Source organism: Scardinius erythrophthalmus (assembly GCF_964197995.2).
Source record: "Scardinius erythrophthalmus genome assembly, chromosome: 6".
Classification (NCBI taxonomy): domain Eukaryota; kingdom Metazoa; phylum Chordata; class Actinopteri; order Cypriniformes; family Leuciscidae; genus Scardinius; species Scardinius erythrophthalmus.
The window spans coordinates 12,236,824-12,257,068 of NC_138226.1; the positions used below are offsets into that span (position 1 = coordinate 12,236,824).

The 20,245-nt window shown below is 36.5% G+C and overlaps 1 protein-coding gene across 1 annotated transcript in view; it reads right to left on the minus strand.

Moving 5' to 3' along the window:
* Window positions 1-20,245, minus strand: part of lrp1bb (low density lipoprotein receptor-related protein 1Bb) — a gene marked incomplete at its 3' end in the record, with an annotated part of 323,276 nt that overhangs the window by 213,254 nt on the left and 89,777 nt on the right. Inside the window, exon 2 of the mRNA XM_081367857.1 lies at window positions 13,642-13,764. Within this exon, the coding sequence (XP_081223983.1) occupies window positions 13,642-13,764 (123 nt within the window). The remainder of the gene's footprint in view (window positions 1-13,641; window positions 13,765-20,245) is intronic.

The following is a 20,245-nucleotide window of genomic DNA, read 5'->3' on the forward strand; positions in this document are numbered from 1 at the left end:
GACAGAGCTTCACGAATCACGACTTGACATGGGCGCCACTCTTGCATGTACTTTATTAGACAGGTGAGCAAATATACATAAAACTAATCATTGTTATATAGCTCCACATGATTAAAATGGTAGAATATGATCAGTATGTTATTATAATGTTGATCTAGCTTACTGCTTGTCTCATATAGCCAACAAACTAACACATAGAATAACATTTTAACTTTCAACACACTCAGATGCACTTTAGTATGATAGTGTAGACCAAGTGAAACAGCGTTGCATTACCTCACAAGTTTCATTCGTCAAATAAACTGACCTGTGTGAGTAGTAATTCAGCACTTGCGGGTAGTTCGGTAGAATGAAATGTCCTTATTCCTTTATATCCGCGGGACTCGCGTGTGACGATGATATCTGTTTTTTATTAGCACTAGCGCCCCGCTTAATTAAAAACATCAATGTATTCACTCATCCATAAAAATTATTAGAATTATTAGATCCATCGGCATGACGATAAGTTCCATAATTCTGCTTATGGGTTATCAACCTACGCCTTTGTTATTGCAAGAGGTTAGCAACCCCTAGCGGTGAAAAAAAAAAAAAAAATTATATATATATATATATATATATATATATATATATATATATATATATATATATATATATATATATATACATACATATATACATATAGATATATATATACATATACAGTATATATATATACATATATATATATATATATATATATATATATAGTAGCTTTAAAGCATTTTTAAGTATTTTTTAAAGCTTAAAAAAATGTGAAATACATTTTACAGTATAATTGAAAGCTATCAATATCATAGAGACATCAGTAGCAGTATTAGTATCAGTGATACTGGCCTTCATTCATAAAAAGAATGCCATTACAACAAATATTTTAAAAATATTGTCTTTAGTTGTTTCTACATGAATTTGGAGAGTAACTGTGAATTTATAACAAAATATTTTTTTTAATTGTGATTAATTACAGAAAAATTGATTAATACGTTTTTTTTTCATCAATTGACAGCACTAAATAATAATAATAATAATAATATCCTATGACCCCTTTAATTTTTTTTTTTTTTTTTTTTACAGCATTGTAACCAGGGAAGTCAGAATCACTTAATAGTGCCATTTTGGTAAAAGACAATTAACTTATAATATTTATATCTTTTAAAAAAATATACATACATTTATTTACATTAAAAAATATTTTAATGTTTTGTCCAGAACATTAAAACATATTTAATAAAATACTGCATAGTAATGACCCAGCTATGATTTTATGAGCTAAAATACATACGCACTGGGTAAAACCTTCACATCTGACTACCTTTCAATTTAGAAAATAAAATCAAGTCTCAACCTTATTTAAGCTGCACCCAACTCTGCATGCTTCACGCACAGACAGTGAAGAAAGCTTTGCCTTTGTTTGGTCTGTCTGTTTGTTTGCTGCCCCCAAGCAGATGGCATCATCCACAGGAAGTGAATCAGCTTGGCTCTCACAGCACAGAGGCTCACACTAAATTAAAAGGATCATCTCCAAAGCTCCCCGCTTACATGCCAAACCCCCTGGATGTCTGGAGTTAGGATATATATGCTATACACACTCACACGCATATATTTAATATATTTTGATAGCCACAATAAGGTGATGAAAACCCATTTTACTCTTTAATCACATACCACTTGCTGCTTTTGGAGTTCTGTTGCCTATGGGCAATTTGTCATGATTTTAACGGCACAGATTTGGTTTCAAAATTGGTAGGGACATTTTAAAATCAGCCTGTACGGACGCATATAAACACAGAAATTGTACCATTTCATGTCCATATACGTGGGCTGTAACTGTATCTAACAACTGAGAAAATGAAATGAGAAATACCAGCATAATGAAATTCCCTTTAATTTGTAACTGTCCTTCTAATAAGCTGCTTTGATTTAGCTCTTGTCTTGATGTTGTGAGCCAATATAAAAATCACAAGTAAAAAATATCAGCAGCTTGTGCTCTGTACTTAAACAGCATTCTGCTCATGTCCAGATGACAAATTGCCCCAAACTATTGCACAATACTCTCTCCTAAAACCGAAGTCCAGGGCTGATGTATTGTTATCATTTAGGTAAGAGATCTTTCTAAAGCAATGTCAGTGTATTTTCTTTTCCAAAATGTACTGTACATGCCCTCATAAAACACAGAGCTCAAAAGATGTTAATCAAGTTAAATGTCATCTGATGATCTCATAAATGTCCCCCACACAGTCTATTTTGCTAGCATTTCAGTCTGTGCTCAGAGGCGGGCATTGAGGTAAATATTGCATAATGCAGAATGCCTGTCCCTCAGCTCAATAACAAGATGCTATGCTACATTACCTCTCAAACCTCCTTTCTGCAGGTGTCAGTTCTCCTGGGGAATAGGCACATTACTCTCCATTTATTTCAGTATGAGAGGGCCATAAGAAACTGCCCTGAGAGGTGTGCTCATAAAATCCATAACGCATTTCTATGCATCTTAGATGGAAAGCGACAACTAGCTATTTTTGCAAGACCGCCCTTTAATTCTACGCAACCCCCATCCAATTTTGCTATATTGTGAGATATACACTTGAGCTTTGGGGTCAATCATTTTCAAGCCTAGGGCCCTTAGTGCAAAGAAAGACAACGGACCTCGTTACATGTTGTATAAAACTGAATGTTGAATTTTAATCAAAGCCTAAAATTACACGCATTGTACAATATTAATTAATGTACATATTTTGTTATGATATTTACAATGCCATTCAAATAATCATTATTGAAGTTTCATATAATTGTATATTATTGTATATTTTAATTTTGCTGAATATATCTACATTAATGTGAAAGGGACAGTGAAACATTCAGCTATATTTTTACTTTAGCTCTAGTTAAACGTTTGTATACTGAATATTTTAATGTGTTTTTTTTGTTGTTTTTTTAAAGAGGACATATTATGCCCTTTTACAAAGTCTTGATTTTGTTTTTGGGCTCTGTTACAATAGGTTTTTATGCTTGAATGTCCAAAGAGACACATAATATTTAATTTATTTTATGTTTTTGCAGCATTCTCTTCCCAGTCTGTCAGTAACATTTTTAGCTCTGGTCCTTATGATGCCCCTCTTTCAGAAAAGCACAATGTGTTTTGGCTGGTCGACTGGACCAGAGTGTTGTGATTGGTCAACCGCTTTGAGCGTGTTTCGGAAATGTGTGTTTTGACTGGTCGACTGGACCAGTGTGTTGTGATTGGTCAACCGCTTTGAGCGTGTTTCGGAAATGTCACGCCCCTTACCATAACACAGTAAGTTTCCACACACTACTAACACAACCATGCCTCAAGACTACAATCAAGGTGTTTCAGGGAGATCAGAAAAAGTGCTCACTGATATAGAGAATAACTCTAAACAAAAAGTATGAAAATGAAGAAGAAGAAAAAAACATTAATAAAATAAAATAAAAATATAGCTGCGAGCAGCGATTACGGGCCCAAGCCGGTGGCGGTACCGCCGGCTTTGGCCCTCCATCGCTGCTCGCAGCTATATTTATATATATATATATATATATATATATATATATATATATATATATATATATATATATATATATATATATATATATATATATATATACATACACACACACACACATACATACATATATATGTATATATATATGTATATATATGTATATATATGTATATATATATATATATATATATATATATATATATATATATATATATATATATATATATTATTGTTCAAAAGTTTGGGGTCAGCAAGATTTTTAATGTTTTTAGGAGAAGTCTCTTCTGCTCACCAAGGCTGCATTTATTGATTAAAAATACAAACAAAAACAGTAATATTGTGAAATATTATTCCAATTTAAAACAGCTGTTTTCAATTTTTAAATATTTTACATAGTAATTAATTTCTGTGATCAAAGTTGAGTTTTCAGCATCATTACTCCAGTCTTCAGTGTCACATGATCCTTCAGAAATCATACTAATATGATGATTGATGCTCAATAAATATTCATGATTATTTTCAATGTTGAAAACAGTTGTGTACAGATTTTTTTTTTCAAAATGCTTTGATGAATGTAAAGTTCAAAAGAACAGCATATATTTCAAATATATATATTTTTAACATTATAAATGTCTTTACTGTAACTGTTGATCAGTTTAACTCATCCTTCATAAATAAAAGTACTGATTTATTTTATTTATTTCCCCAAAAAATAAAATTTTAATTATTACAAACCCAAAACTTTTGAGCGGTAGTGTTTAACGTTACAAAAGCTTTAGATTTCAGATAAATGCTGTTCTTTTGAACTTTCTATTCATCAAAGACTGTACACAACTGTTTTCGACATTTAAAATAATAATGAATGTTTCTTGAGTATCAATCATCATATTAGAATAATTTCTGAAGGATCATGTGACAGTGACGACTGGAGTAATGATGCTGAAAACTCAGCTTTGATCACAGGAATAAATAACAGTTTAAAATATATTAAAATAGAAAGCAGCTGTTTTAAATTGGAATACTATTTTACAATATTACTGTTTTTGTTTGTATTTTTAATCAAATAAATGCAGCCTTGGTGAGCAGAAGAAACTTCTGTTATGTGCGCGCCACAGACTGCACGCACGTCCGCTTAGAGTTCCGCCTTTTGCCTTCCGTCAATATTTTGTTATTAGAAAAATATTTTTTTAGAGAATCGATTTTTTGACATTTGTGAATCGATTCAGAATCGTCCACGTCCGCATCGCGATGCATCTAAGAATACATTTTTTCTCCCACCCCTAGATTTCATACAACAGGTTAATAAACAGTTACAATTAAGTCACTTACATTTTAGATGCAATGTTGACTGTTTTTGTTCTGTTTCAGCAGCGAAAATAGTTAAACAAAGATCACGGCAGAACCATCACGCATCACGTGTTTTCTCATAACTGAACGATTCAGCATTTTTAACGAATCGGTTGACTCAAAGTTTGAATGATCAATCCATAAACATCTGTCTTAATCATGATCGACTCATTCGAACAAATCGTTTGAACGAATTAATCAATGACTCGCTTATTAAGATGGATGCCTGGCGACACCTAATGGCGGTTTAGTGTTGTTTAAAAGCATCATTCTTTCCCACATGTGTGTGATTTGTGTGTGCAACATTATCATTATTTTTCTTACACTTTTATATTAGTGATTTAAAAGCACCCGCTCGTGTCACACGTCGATTAACCGATGGGAAAATATCTTCACAGTCATATACCTAATACATTTATATTTAAATACAATATGCCTACTTAGTAAAACGTTTTATATACTATTTGGATATCCTTTTGGACACAAGAGGGCAGTATAGCCCTATGTATGATTTTTTTTTTTTTTTTACTTAACTGTTTTTAATTTTAGAATAAAATTAGAATAAAATTCTTTTTAAAAACAGAATAAAATGGGTTTAGTTGTAATATTTGTATACTTTAATATAGAAATAAATGGTATATAATTACATTTTTACAAGATTTAAGGTTTTTAGTGTTTCCTTTTTGGACATTAGTTTAATCCCTCGCCATAGCAAAAACATTTGAGATATTTATTATCCGTTCACAATTTAGCATATTTAATGTATTTTCATCATGTTGAAAAAGTTTGATGGGAATAAAATAAATGGTTTAAGAGGAGAGGCTAAAAATATATATATAAATATAAGAGAGGCTGTTGAGCCCCCCTGCCACGCCCGGGTATTAGCTTCAGCCCGGCTCTGATGCCAGGGGGTTCTGACTTGTGTGCAAAGTTTCAAGAGTTTTTGAGCACGTTAAGGACCCCAAAAGCCCCTGAAACCTTGATTAACAATATAAAAGCAATAGTCAAATCCCCCCTCCCCTCACACACACAGAGACACAGAGAGAGGGAGAGAAAATTCTCCAGAAAATCCACATTCAAACCAAAATATCTCTCTTCCTCTTGGTCCGAGCTAGTTACTGTAAATTAGAAAGTTGTCCGTCTTGATGAGAACAATAGAGACCAAGTTTTGTTGCTGTTGATAAAACTAACCCCCCTACTTTTGACTAAAGGTGGCGCTACTGAGCCATTCCACCACGCCTGTTTCTGAAACTTTGCACATGTCTACTGGATAATAAATGTGATGTGTCTGTCGAGTTTCATGCATTTTCAAGCATGTGAAGAGTCTCAAAAGCATCCGAAAAGAATATTAAAGTTTGAAGCGTTGCCATGGCAACAGTATTAAAGATATCAAAAATCCTTTCACAGGTCTACATCTGCCGTGTGTCTACATTATACACATAAAGTTTGAAGCAAATCGGGTAAAAATAAGAGGGTGATTTCAAAGCATTTTGAAAGGGACACACTTCCTGCTGCCAGTTGGTGGCGCTATAACTTTGACTCACAATAGTCACATCCATGTGATCGGCCTCTTACAACGAACACACTGCTGAAGTTTAATCAAGATCAGTTAATGTATGCAGAAGTTATAACACACTTCCTGTTTCCATTATTCGCCATAAATTCGTGTTCTCGCCACGGCCAAACCATTCGAGATATCAAAAATCTGTCCGCAATTTAGCATCCTCAATGTCTTAACTTCATGCTGACTGAGTTTGGAGGCGAATGAATGAATTCCCTAGAAGGAGTACATTAAATTCCACAGCAAGCGTTTTCCAAACAACCCATAATAGCCGACTTCCTGTTGGGCTGGCGTAAATCTTGACCAGGGAAAGTTGTTCGGCCCGATGAGATCTTTATGTGTAACGAGTTTCATATTAATTCATGCAAGTGTGTTTGATATATGGACCAAGTTTTCAGACCCCGTTCAAGGGGGCGCTGTTGAGCCCCCCTGCCACGCCCATTTCTGAAACTTTTCACATATCTACTGGCTAATAAATGTGATGTGTCTGTCGAGTTTCATCCAATTTCAAGTATGTTAAGAGTCTCAAAAGCATCAAAAAAGAATATTAAAGTTTGATGCGTTGCCACGGCAACAGTATCTAAGATATCAATAATCCTTTGACAGGTCTACAACTGCCATGTGTCTACATTATACACATAAAGTTTTAAGCAAATCAATTAAAAATAAGAGGGTGATTTCAAAGCATTTTGAAAGTGACACACTTCCTGCTGCCAGTTGGTGGCGCTATAACTTTGACTCACAATAGTCACATCCATGTGATCGGCCTCTTACAACGAATACACTGCTGAAGTTTCAGCAAGATCAGATAATATATGCAGAAGTTATAACACACTTCCTGTGTCCCATTATTCGCCATAAATTCGTTTCCTCGCCACGGCCAAACCGTTCGAGATATCAAAAATCTGTTCGCAAGAATTCATCCTCAATGTCTTGACTTCAATCACACCGAGTTTGGCGGCGATCACATGAATTCCCTAGGAGGAGTATTTCACATTCCATTGTATGCGTTTTCCAAACAACGTATAATAACCGACTTCCTGTTGGGCTTTTGTAAAACTTAGAGCACGAAAGTTGTGCGGCCCGATGAGATCTATATGTGTACTGAGTTTTATATTATTACATGCAAGCATGTTTGATAAATGGACCAAGATTTCGGACCCCATTCCAGGGGGCGCTGTCGAGCCCCCCTGCCACGCCCGGGTACCAACTTCAGTCCGGCTCTGATGGCCGCGGGTTCTGACCTGTGTGCAAAGTTTCAAGAGTTTTTGAGCATGTTAAGGGCCCCAAAAGTGGGAAAAAGGCAAAAAAAAAAATAATGAAGAAAAAAAATAAATATAGCTGCGAGCAGCGATTACGGGCCCAAGCCGGTGGCACCGCAACCCCGATGCCTTTAGTTACCTAAAGGCACCGGGGTGGCGGTGCCGCCGGCTTTGGCCCTTCATCGCTGCTCGCAGCTATATTTATATATATATATATATATATATATATAATCTTGAATGTATTTTTTATCATGTTGAAAAAGTTTGGTGTGAATAAAATAAACCACTTAGGAGGAGTAACTAAAAACTCAGAGTCTGACATATCCAAAAAATCCACATTCAAACCAAAATATCTGACTTCCTGTTGCTCGGAGCTAATGACTGTAAATTAGAAAGTTGTCCGGCTCGATGAGACCAATATGCGTACTGATTTTTGTAACTGTGGGTAAAAGTAACCCCCCCCACTTTTGATAAAAGCATTTTGAAAGTGACACACTTCCTGCTACCAGTTGGTGGCGCTATAACTTTGACTCACAATAGTTACATCCATCTGACCGGCCTCTTACCATGAACACACTGCTGAAGTTTCATCAAGATCAGTTAATGTATGCAGAAGTTATAACACTTCGTGTTTCTCTTTTCTCGCCATAAATTTGTTTCCTCGCCACGGCCAAACCGTTCGAGATATCAAAAATCCGTCCGCAATTTAGCATCCTCAATGTCTTTACTTCATGCACACCGAGTTTGGTGGCGATTGGATGAATTCTCTAGGAGGAGTAGTTCACATTCCACAGCAAGCGTTTTCCAAACAACCCATAATAGCTGACTTCCTGTTGGGCGGAGCTAATAACTTAGACTGCGGAAGTTGTTCGGCCCGATGAGATCTATATGTGTACCGAGTTTCATATTAATTCATGCAAGTGTGTTTGACATATGGACCAAGTTTTCAGACCGTGTTCAAGGGGGCGCTGTTGAGCCCCCTGCCACGCCCGGGTACCAGCTTCAGCCCGGCACTGATGGCCGTGGGTTCTGACCTGTGTGTAAAGTTTCAAGAGTTTTTGAGCACGTTAAGGACCCCAAAAGCCCCTGAAACCTTGATTAACAATATAAAAGCAATAGTCAAATCCCCCCCTCCCCTCACACACACAGAGACACAGAGAGAGGGAGAGAAAATTCTTCAGAAAATCCACATTCAAACCAAAATATCTCTTTTCCTGTTGGTCAGAGATCGTTAATGTAAATTAGAAAGTTGTCCGTCTTGATGAGAACAATACACATACCAAGTTTTGTTGCTGTTGATAAAACTAACCCCCCCCCATTTATGACTAAAGGTGGCGCTACTGAGCCCCTCACCACGCCCGTTTCTGAAACTTTGCACAAGTCTACGGGCTAATAAGTGTGATGTGTCTGTCGAGTTTCATTCAATTTCAAGTATGTTAAGAGTCTCAAAAGCATCAAAAAACAATATTAAAGTTTGATGTGTTGCCACGACAACAGTATTAAAGATATCAAAAATCCTTTCACAGGTCTACATCTGCCGTGTGTTTACATTATACACATAAAGTTTGAAGCAAATCGGGTAAAAATAAGAGGGTGATTTCAAAGCATTTTGAAAGTGACACACTTCCTGCTGCCAGTTGGTGGCGCTATAACTTTGACTCACAATAGTCACATCCTTGTGTTCGGCCTCTTACAACGAACACACTGCTGAAGTTTCATCAAGATCAGATAATGTATGCTGAAGTTATAACACACTTCCTGTGTCCCTTATTCGCCATAAATTCGTTTCCTTGCCACGGCCAAACCGTTTGAGATATCAAAAATCCGTCCGCAATTTAGCATCCTCAATGTCTTGACTTCATGCACACCGAGTTTGGTGGGGATGGGATGAATTTTCTAGGAGGAGTAGTTCACATTCCACAGCAAGCGTTTTCCAAACAACCCATAATAGCCGACTTCCTGTTGGGCTGGCGTGAAACTTGACAGAGGGAAAGTTGTTCGGCCCGATGAGATCTATATGTGTACCGAGTTTCATATTAATTCATGCAAGCGTGTTTGATATATGGACCAAGTTTTCAGACCCCGTTCAAGGGGGCGCTGTTGAGCCCCCCTGCCATGCCCGTTTCTGAAACTTTTCACATGTCTACTGGCTAATAAATGTGATGTATCTGTCGAGTTTCATCCAATTTCAAGCATGCTAAGAGTCTCAAACGCATCCGAAAAGAATATTAAAGTTTGATGCGTTGCCACGGCAACAGTATCTAAGATATCAATAATCCTTTCACAGGTCTACATCTGCCGTGTGTCTACATTATACACATAAAGTTTGAAGCAAATCGGGTAAAATTAAGAGGGTGAATTCAAAGAATTTTGAAAGTGACACACTTCCTGCTGCCAGTTGGTGGCGCTATAACTTTGACTCACAATAGTCACATCCATGTGATCGGCCTCTTACAACAAACACACTGCTGAAGTTTCATCAAGATCAGTTAATGTATGCAGAAGTTATAACACACTTCCTGTGTCCCATTATTCGCCATAAATTTGTTTCCTCGCCACGGCCAAACCGTTTGAGATATCAAAAATCCATTCGCAAGAATTCATCCTCAATGTCTTGACTTTATTCTCACCGAGTTTGGTGGCGATCGGATGAAATCCCTAGGAGGAGTATTTCACATTCCATTGTATGCGTTTTCCAAACAACGTATAATAACCGACTTCCTGTTGGGCTTTTGTAAAACTTAGAGCACGAAAGTTGTTCGGCCCGATGAGATCTATATGTGTACTGAGTTTCATATTATTACATGCAAGCGTGTTTGATTTATGGACCAAGTTTTCGGACCCCATTCCAGGGGGCGCTGTCGAGCCCCCCTGCCACGCCCCGGTACCAGCTTCAGCCCGGCCCTGATGGCCGCGGGTTCTGACGTGTGTGCAAAATTTCAAGAGTTTTTGAGCATGTTAAGGGCCCCAAAAGTGGCAAAAAGGCAAAAAAAAAAATAATGAAGAAAAAAAAAAAAAATAATCCTTACGAAAACAATAGGGCCTCCGCCCTTTCAGGGCTTGGGCCCTAATAATCCTTACGAAAACAATAGGGCCTTCGCCCTTTCAGGGCTTGGGCCCTAATAATGGGGAAAAAACTTGCCATTTCTTGTGTCCCGAGTAAATAAATTTTACGTAGAGCTTCTTGTTAAAGTTTAACCCAGGTACTATGAAATATAGTTGATCAAAGAAGGATTTAAGGGCCAGTATACTTAACTTGACAGATGCCATCTTTTCAAAAACAAGAACATCATCTGCTCGCCTTGTGGATCACAGTCTGCATTGCCTTCCGAGTGTTGTGAGTCAATGCTTTGCCCAGAACAAAAATGAGAACAAAACAAAAATCAATCTCTCTTACTCTGTCTGTTCAATTCAAACTTCAGGGAGGGGTGGAGGTGGGGGGAATAGTAGAGCAATTTGTCACTGAAGCGTGTCTTTGTATTTCCTGATAAAGTACATTGCACTCAAGACAAAAAGCGAGAGCATATGGAACAGAGTCAGGAGCACTGAAATGACCCATATCTTTTTGTTAAAATCCTAAAAAGCTGTTCTTCAGCAAGCTTTCAATCTTTCCGCAATTCCTTTCAGCGATACAGAGATTATTTCGGCCGTATGGTCATTCTACTCATAACTCATGTCAAAACTTTCACTGTACATACTCCACTGACCAATATAAGTAGCAGCATGATGTGCCTGGAACGCTCCAAGACTGTCATTGCAATACGTTTTTCTTCATTACAGGAAAGTGGGCTGTCTCCCAGCTCCCCTGATAACCCAAGATGTCGAGCTGGTCCCATAGGGAAGCTGGATGGCCAGCCTATCCAGCTTCCCGCTGGCCATGTGGCACTGAAAACGTGCAGCTGCCCTTCCCTGGAGGCCCTGGGAATGTGGTGATTACATTTCTCTGTGGTGGCAGAACATGGGCACGCCAAAACTAGAAATATGCACAGTCCAGAAACTGGAACAGCAAAAACAATAACTATAAAATGAAAACCAAGGACTTAATATCAGATAACAGATAGGCTCAGAAATTGAAAACAGTCTAGGTTAATCTTATTATAAAACTAAGAGGATTAAGAGTTGAACATAATGAAATGAAGCAACTAGAGACATGTGTGGAGAGGCAAACGCTTCTACAGTATGACTATATCATTAGATTCAGTTTCATGAAAACAAGTAGACAGTCATTTAAGTTGTTCTCAAGCAAGTATGACTTGAAGAATATTAGAAGTGACATAGTATAATACAAACAGTCCCACTGTGAGGGATACATTAGTTAGAGCTGTACTTGACAACTAAAATGGTTTTCATAAATTTTGAAGTAATAGGATGCTTGAAAATTTAAATTAATTTAAAGATTATAATTAACCAATGCCAGCTCTGTCTCAGAACAAAGACTTTAAATAAATGTAGTCCTTTCTATAAAGAATTAAAATTAATGAAGTGTCTTAGCATAAAAAGGTGAGGATAAATTAGAGCAGTCAAAACAGAAAGTGGGGAAAGCTGTGCCACTTTTTTTTTTTATTACGTTAACCTCTAGTCAAGGAGAAAGATAGAAGTGAAATTAATGCATCAAATTATGTTTTAGGATATACACTATCAAATCAAATTAGAAGAAAGTGTAAATAAAAAAAAAATGTATAAAACAATTAATAAATTAAAAAAATCCAGTGAAAACTATGGATGCTTGATTCCGCGACGGAATAAAACAATTTAAAAATATCTTTTTTTTTATCTCACAATTCTGACTTTGCAAATCTTCAGAATTGGAAGACATAAGCTCGCAATTGCAAGAAAAAAGGTCAGAATTGCAAGTTATAAAGTCAGAATTGCAAGATATAAACTGTGAGATATAAGTGCGCAATTGCAAGTTATAAAGTCCAATTCTAAGGGGGAAAAAATACTGACTCTTTTCTAAAAAAAAGTCAGAATTGCGAGATAAAAAGACACAATTATCTTTTTATTCTGTGGCGGAAACAAGCTTTTATTCGAGGGGTAAGTTGAATAATTGGGGAATATGTGAGCAATTTACACTCCATGTAAAACCATGAACAATAATGAGTTATTTATTAAAATTAAGTTAAAAAAAATAAAAAATAAAAGATTTTATTATACCACATTTCAACCCCCAGTGGCTGCTGGAAAATATGAAGTATTTGAAAATGAATACATCTTTCTGGATTAAGAGGGCTGCACAGTTCACTCACTGATTTTACCCCACTATCGTAAGCAACACAGTAACCTCAGGGTGCCCAATATGTACAAACACATGAATAAAATTACCCATGTCAGTGGAGTGCTGTTAGTACACTCTTGCGATAGTAGTCTGTGCTGGCTTCCAAAACACATTAAATTCCACTGCACACTTTGTTGTGAAATGCAGATTGTAATGCATTTCCTATCGATACATAATCTATGGTAATGAGCTCCACAAAATCCCCACGATAAATACACCCGGAATCCATTCTAAAGCGTTATAAATAAAACAGAGTGAACATGATTCATCTAAATGATAATAGAATAACAGTGGTGAGAATAGTTGACCCACTGTGCCTGAATCTGTTATAAATTAAGCTCTTCTGGAAATGCCCTGCATCAACAGGAAGCAATTGGGCACACGGCTTTAGCATAAACTGATCAATCTTTTTGTGAATACAATTAAATATTAAAATCAGGACACTTTCATCACCCTAAAATGCCCAGCTACCATTCCTAGCACTTTGCATGTGAAGTCCAACATGGAATTAAACAAGGCAAGGAACATAATCATGTGCAGGGTAATGCTGATTTTTGGCGAATGGAGATATGGGAATGTAGAGATGTTTAGGACATAATGATCTGTTTTGAGGTATTGTAGATTGGTGTAATGGTTACTTACATTTGTCCAGAGCTTCATCAGAACCATCTGGGCAGTCTGGTTCCCCATCACAAAGCCAGTTCTCGGACACACAGGTCAGCTGGTCTCCACACAGAAACTCTCCGACGTCACACAAAATGGGCTCTAATGAGAGAGGGTGGGTGGAGACAGAAATGGAGTATGGAATGAGGTGCAATACAGTCATTAAATGTCTAAATTGCATGATTGTTTAATAAATATAATGATTAGTAAGTACATGTGAAATGCATGAAGTCATACAATGATTCATTATAGTGACATGAACGTAATGACAATTAATTTGACTGAACAGCCAGGCAGGAATAATCTGGATGTGTCTGAAGCCGAATACCTTATTCGAAAAGGCACGAATAATGGCTTCAAAACAAATAATGAATAATTCTGCCAAATAATAGAAGAAATGTTCAGCTGACAGTCACTCCTCGTGTTTTCTGGATAAGAGGTGAGCCAGGGGAAAGCACAATATTATACATAAAACTCTATCATCACTACGTAATAATGAGTGTGTGAAGTGAATGAGTGTAAACTTTATAAATGAATTGAGCGCAAATCAAATAGCCGCGTGACCATCTTCGTGAGTCTCTCAGAAATCAGAGCTTGGCAAGAGTAGCCTAATATCAACTAAAATACTACATCACACACGTTCTACTATTTTATATATGTATATTTAAATGATTTAAACCTTGTAGCCTATGATATGATAGCCTACACAAATGAACGAAATAGGCACAGCACAATCGCAAAATCAGGGTTGCTGTCTCTACAAGTCACTCAGAAACCAAACCAGCTCTCTGTCAAGAGTAATAATCTAAGATACTGAATATACACATTTTCTACTACTTGATGTGTCTATTTAAATGTTTTGAACCTTGTATGATAGACAACATGATTTTTCTCTCTCACCCTCTCTCGGAGACGGCATTTATGTAGCTCCTTCATTTTATCATTTGTTCAGATTTGCATTTGAATTTCTTTTTTCTTCGGAACACAAAAGAAGATACTTTTAACAACATGGGTAATCAAACAGTTGACGGTAGCCATTGACTTCCATAGTATATGGGAAAAAAAATACTAAGGAAGTCAATGGTGCCCATCAACTGTTTGGTTACTGTCATTTTCAAAATTATTATTTTTGTGTTCAGCAGAAGAAAGAAATTCATACAGGTTTGGAACAACTTGAGGCTGAGTAAATGATGACAGAATTTTCATTTTTGGGAAAACTATCCCTTTGAGAGAGAGTACAACAGCCTTGCAGTCATGCCCAACAATATTTACAAGAAAAAAATGACTATTTGTCAGATCATCAAGTTTCAGGTATCACTCAAATGGGCCTTACATTTCACTTCTAAATCCCTGAATATCCAAACATCATAATTTATAAACATATCAAAATGATTATTATCCAAAATGCTTCAATTCCAATTCCAGTTCCAAAATGTTGAGGCAGGAATGCAAGCAATAATTCAATGCATCACTGCTCTCTGTCCTTGCTATGGACCAGCACCACATTACCACACACACACACACACACACACACACACACACACACACACACACACACACACACACACACACACACACACACACACACAATACCCGCTGAGCAAATTCACTATCAAGGGACAGAATTATAAATGTCAAACGGTTTCATCTTGCTCCCGGTTTCTCCATCTGTGTCTTTCTCTTTCAAGCTGCAAGCCTCAAAATTAGGCCACGACCTACTGTATATGGACAGATTTTCTCACTACACCTCGATGTTTAGTGCTGATAGTGGTCCATTTTGGAACTTGTGTGTAGTTAGAATGGTGCCCATTTCCACATACTACGACAGAGGTCCACTGCTACATGCCAATGATTCATTCATATAGTATACCTCTGCAGGAACAATACCTTGTTCACACTAAAAAAAAAAAATAAAAAAAAAAAAACATTTTCCTCAGTAATTTTGTCTTGTTTACCTTTACAAATATCAAAATATTCTTAAATCTTGATGCATTTACTTGAGAAGTAAAATTACGGAAGATATAAAGTCTTGTTTTTTAGTTTTATTTTTAAACTTCATGCCAGTGGGGTAAAAAATTAACTTTAATTTGAAGGGCCGGTTTGGCAGACTGTTTGAAACAAAGTCACTTAATTTTAATAAATCTTTACAGAAAACAACACTTGCTATCTTGAGGAAGAAAAATTAAATAGTGAGGAAGAATTGTTTTTAGTTGGCAAATCTACAGCACAATAAATCTACAGTGAAGTATTTCACTTTTAAAGAAACTGGAAAATTGATGCATGAAGTGGATGTATTAGTATTGAAAAATTTGTCATTTACTCACCTTCATGTTGTTTAAAAATGGCTCAGTGCTGTTTTTGTTCAAACAATACAAATCAAATGGGTTCAATGGCGTTTGGACCCCAACATTCTTAAAACATCTTTGTGTTCTGCAGTCATACATGTTTGAAATGACATGAGGGTGAGTAAATGATGACAGAATTTTCATTTTTATGGTTGAACTATGCCTAATATCTCACTTACAAATAGGAACTGAACAAAGCACGTCCTATTGAACATGACATTTGTGTTTTAAACTGGTGTTTTGTTAGAAATATGCAGACACACATCTTCAGATGTAGCAACAAGGGAATTCAGCACAAGACAACTGATTTCACAAGTTCATTGCACATAATTTGAAAATTCCCCCAAAAAATTATCTTACAATAAGAGGCACCGCTGCATCTCTCTCCAGCATGACTGAATATTAGTTCTATGGGGAAGAATGGATCTAGCAAATTGTTCAAGAGGTGGGTTCTTCTACAATTGATTCAGTTTCTTTAGAGGCACAGTGGCTCTGAAACTCGGCTGGTAATCTAGCCTGATTCAATTCAATGGCAGCTGCACATCAGTCAAAAAGCAATTACAGGGAATATGATGATGGCTGCCCTCTGTCCTTCATTCTTACTAACAAAAACAACAGCAATCCTGCGGCCCCCAATGAATAGTGACGGTGATTTGATTGTTGTAGTGGCTTTAAAAAGATGTGTCTATATTTTCGGATGAGTGGTTATTGAAACGTATTTCAAGCCAAAGTTATTGCCTAGTACAGTAAGCCTGGCTTTATATTTTGCAGTAAAATGTTCACTGACAGTTAAAAAAAAGTTCATCTGAATCAAGTTCAAATGGAGGAAAAATCCAAGGAGAGAAAACGTTTGGCTACACAGTCAGGTCTCTCGATAGAAGATTTCCCAAGTCCAGTTTGAAGGCACCTTTGCAGCTGAATTGGTTACCATTTAAAAAAAAAAAAAAAAAAACTTTCTTTTAGCTGAGGATAGTTTCTTTTTCAAGCAGCAGAAACCCAGAGTGGCATCTGTCCACTGATGTGTACCTGCTTTCATGTTGGGATGCCCTTTAAAGCTTAGCCCAATTTGAATTATTGGAATGACCAGTGACCACTTTACCTTCCCTCTTACCAAAAGAGGCCTTCACTTCTTGACTCGAGTGTTTGATGCTTCCAAAGCTCTCTGTTTCAATAGATTCTCCTTAGACAGTTCAGAAAAACTGCAAGAAAACACTTCAAGCCTGTCAAGGAATAAAATCTTGCATCATTTGTTTTCGGAGGCAAAAACAGAATTTACATTTGAAAGGAGCAAATGCTACACCGAACTGCTAAATGTTGCGGTCATTCGGAGATAATTTTGAAGACATGAGGGAGAAAGATAAAAATAACAATGGAGCAAAATCGCCCCAACTCTTTGATGAGGTAGCGGTAACCCATTACCATAACAGTAGGAAATGTTCAGTGGAGCCTGGACTGGCATTCTATTATGAGCTTCATTTCTGACACAAGCTGCCACCTCGATGAGAAGAGAACTTTGGCTCATTAAAGCTCCTCAGCCTTTGTGTTCCCCCAGCTTTCAATATGCAAAACTGTGACAGGGAGCTGGTGAACAGAAGAGATGGCCTTCAGAACTCTGGATGGATGCTCTGCCAATCTTTTTTGATTATGAGAACAGCTGTCTGATGCTAAGTGCCTACGCCACATATAAGCTGAAATCATTTACATGATATTGTTGTTCAATGCAAAAATATAAAGCTACCCAAACAGCTATAAATCATATTTTTATATATATTTCAAATATATGCTAAATAGATGCATGCACTGCGTAAGAAAAAAATATTGTTCAAGATAAAAGGGCGAGAAAAATACATTTCTAATCTTAAAATATAACGTGGGAAAATAAATATAGGCCTTTATGTTAATAGTTGAACAGACTAGTCGACTTTAATGCTCTGCTATGACGCTTTAAACTTGACATTGACTAGTCGCTAATCATGGCCTATAGAGGGCACAACCGGATAAGAAATATTCAAAGTCCACTTTTACGCTTCGTTTCCAACAGTTAAAATGACAAATAAATGCATACTCAGAGAGCACTCCAACAGATACGTTTGATTATACCATCTGGATGGTCAAAATTGATCGGGAGAATGCACATTTTAAAAAGCTTATTGTACACGTAAATTAATCGCCATTCAAAACTAATGCAGAGCTTCACTGTAACGCACACACATACAGAGAGTAGCTCACACATTACCTGCAGATTGCTCGCACACAGAAACAATCAATCAATCAATCAATTCTGGGATTTATCAATAAAATAGCTTAAAAAATGAAAAGTTCTAGCATATATTTCTAAGTAACTAAAACCCACAGCTTCACTATTAGTAGAGAGACGCTGCCAGGTAGAATTAATTATCATGCAATCACTCTCTCACTAATGCAATTCATATAATTTTACTCTCCTACTTTATCTGTATGATTTAGAGAGAGCAGAAACCTGTGAGAACTATAATGACCCAAAGACAATATTACTGATAAAAATAAGATGTTCTGTAGGAGTAATAGCCCGGCAGCTCGGCTGTTATATGCCATAGCTGTGCACAAGGCAACCTGTGTTCGAGTCTCACCTTGAGGTTCAGGCTTATTTATTTATTAATGATGTCACCAGCGACTAGTCGACGTCGACTCGACTTTCATCACATAAATAAAAATCTTAATATATATATTATTGGCAATTTAAATATAATAATGTCTTGTACCCAGGGGGCAAAACACCTGTTTTTTAGGAAATCAGACATGGGCTGCTGTAAAAGGTTGTCATATAAAAATGAAATCTATGATGTCTGAGGATCACAACCTGGGTGGCCAACCCGGTCAACAAGCTGCTGGAAACTTGTAATTAGGGTCAAAACAATGTTACCTCAAATTCGGCTTTAACTCCCAGAATCACCCAAACATGCTAAAACGGTTTAGTTATATTCATGAATCGTGAGCCATATCTCCCTGATACTTTATGCTAGAAACAAACTGAGCACACCTTTAGAAAGAGTGGAAGATAAGCTTTCATATGATGAGAAAAAAAAAAAGAAAAAAATATTGAACATTCCATTTGTAATCGGTAGCATTCTTTTCCCTTTGTTGTTGTTACAATAAACAAATTACCATGTAAAGTTAACTTTTACTGGATGAAATCATATTTTGATTTTTTTTTTACTAACCAGACAGTCCTCATGGCCCATAACACATTTAGAGGGAATTCAATGTCAAGCCTATAATAGCCTGTCAATTCAAACAAGATCCAAGAAAGAAGTTTACCATTAACTGGTGTTAATTGTATACTGCTCTGTTTCTGTATGCACAGTATATCGTTTGCATATTTTTGCAATATCAATTATTTGTATTGCAATGTCTATTTCTAATATTCTTTCACAAGTGGGATAGCTTTATTTATTCTATTGAAATAAAAAAAAGGGATTTGAGGATTTTGGGTTAGGCTGGTTAGTGTTCAATCCTGGTGTTTGGAGTGTGAGACAAAGGTACTGACAACTAAATGTTGAAAGACTAAAACACACAGGAGTCATGTGTGGAGTAGGTTTAAAAGTATTTACTGATTAAAACTGTTACATTAAGTAGCAATTTGTACAAAAAAACCAAACAAAAAACGAAACAGACAAACAGATTACAATTCAGGGTGATGATAACTAATTTCTGTAATAATGTTTATACAATTTGTTTAGCTGTTTCGGAATCACCGCTGCTGTCGCTGCTCTCTAGTGTTTCAGCAGGCTGTGTCCTACTACATTTGGTTGCCAACCCCTAGCAACGGCATCCTATGTAGCATGGAGCAGTTCTTCTGACAACCTTTAACCAGAGATGGGCACAAATACATCAAAAAGTATTTAATTAAAATACAAGTAATTTGTAATTTGAAAATACAAAAATATATTTTTTTACAGTCTTCTGTAGTGTAAGTGTGGCGTTAGGTACATGTAAGAGTCTAGAATATTGCAATATTATTGTTTAGTGCAGAAGATGCGCTTTTAACGTACATGCCAGAGGAGAACTGGCCCCCGACTGAGCCTGGGTTCTCCCAAGGTTTTTTTTTTTTTTTTTCTCCATTAGGTCACCTGATGGAGTTTTAGGACACCATTAGGTCACTTGATGGAGTTTTTTCAGTTCCTTGCCACTGTTGCCTTTGGCTTGCTCAGTTGGGGATATTTTGGGGATATTTAATTTTATTCTATCAATCAATAAAT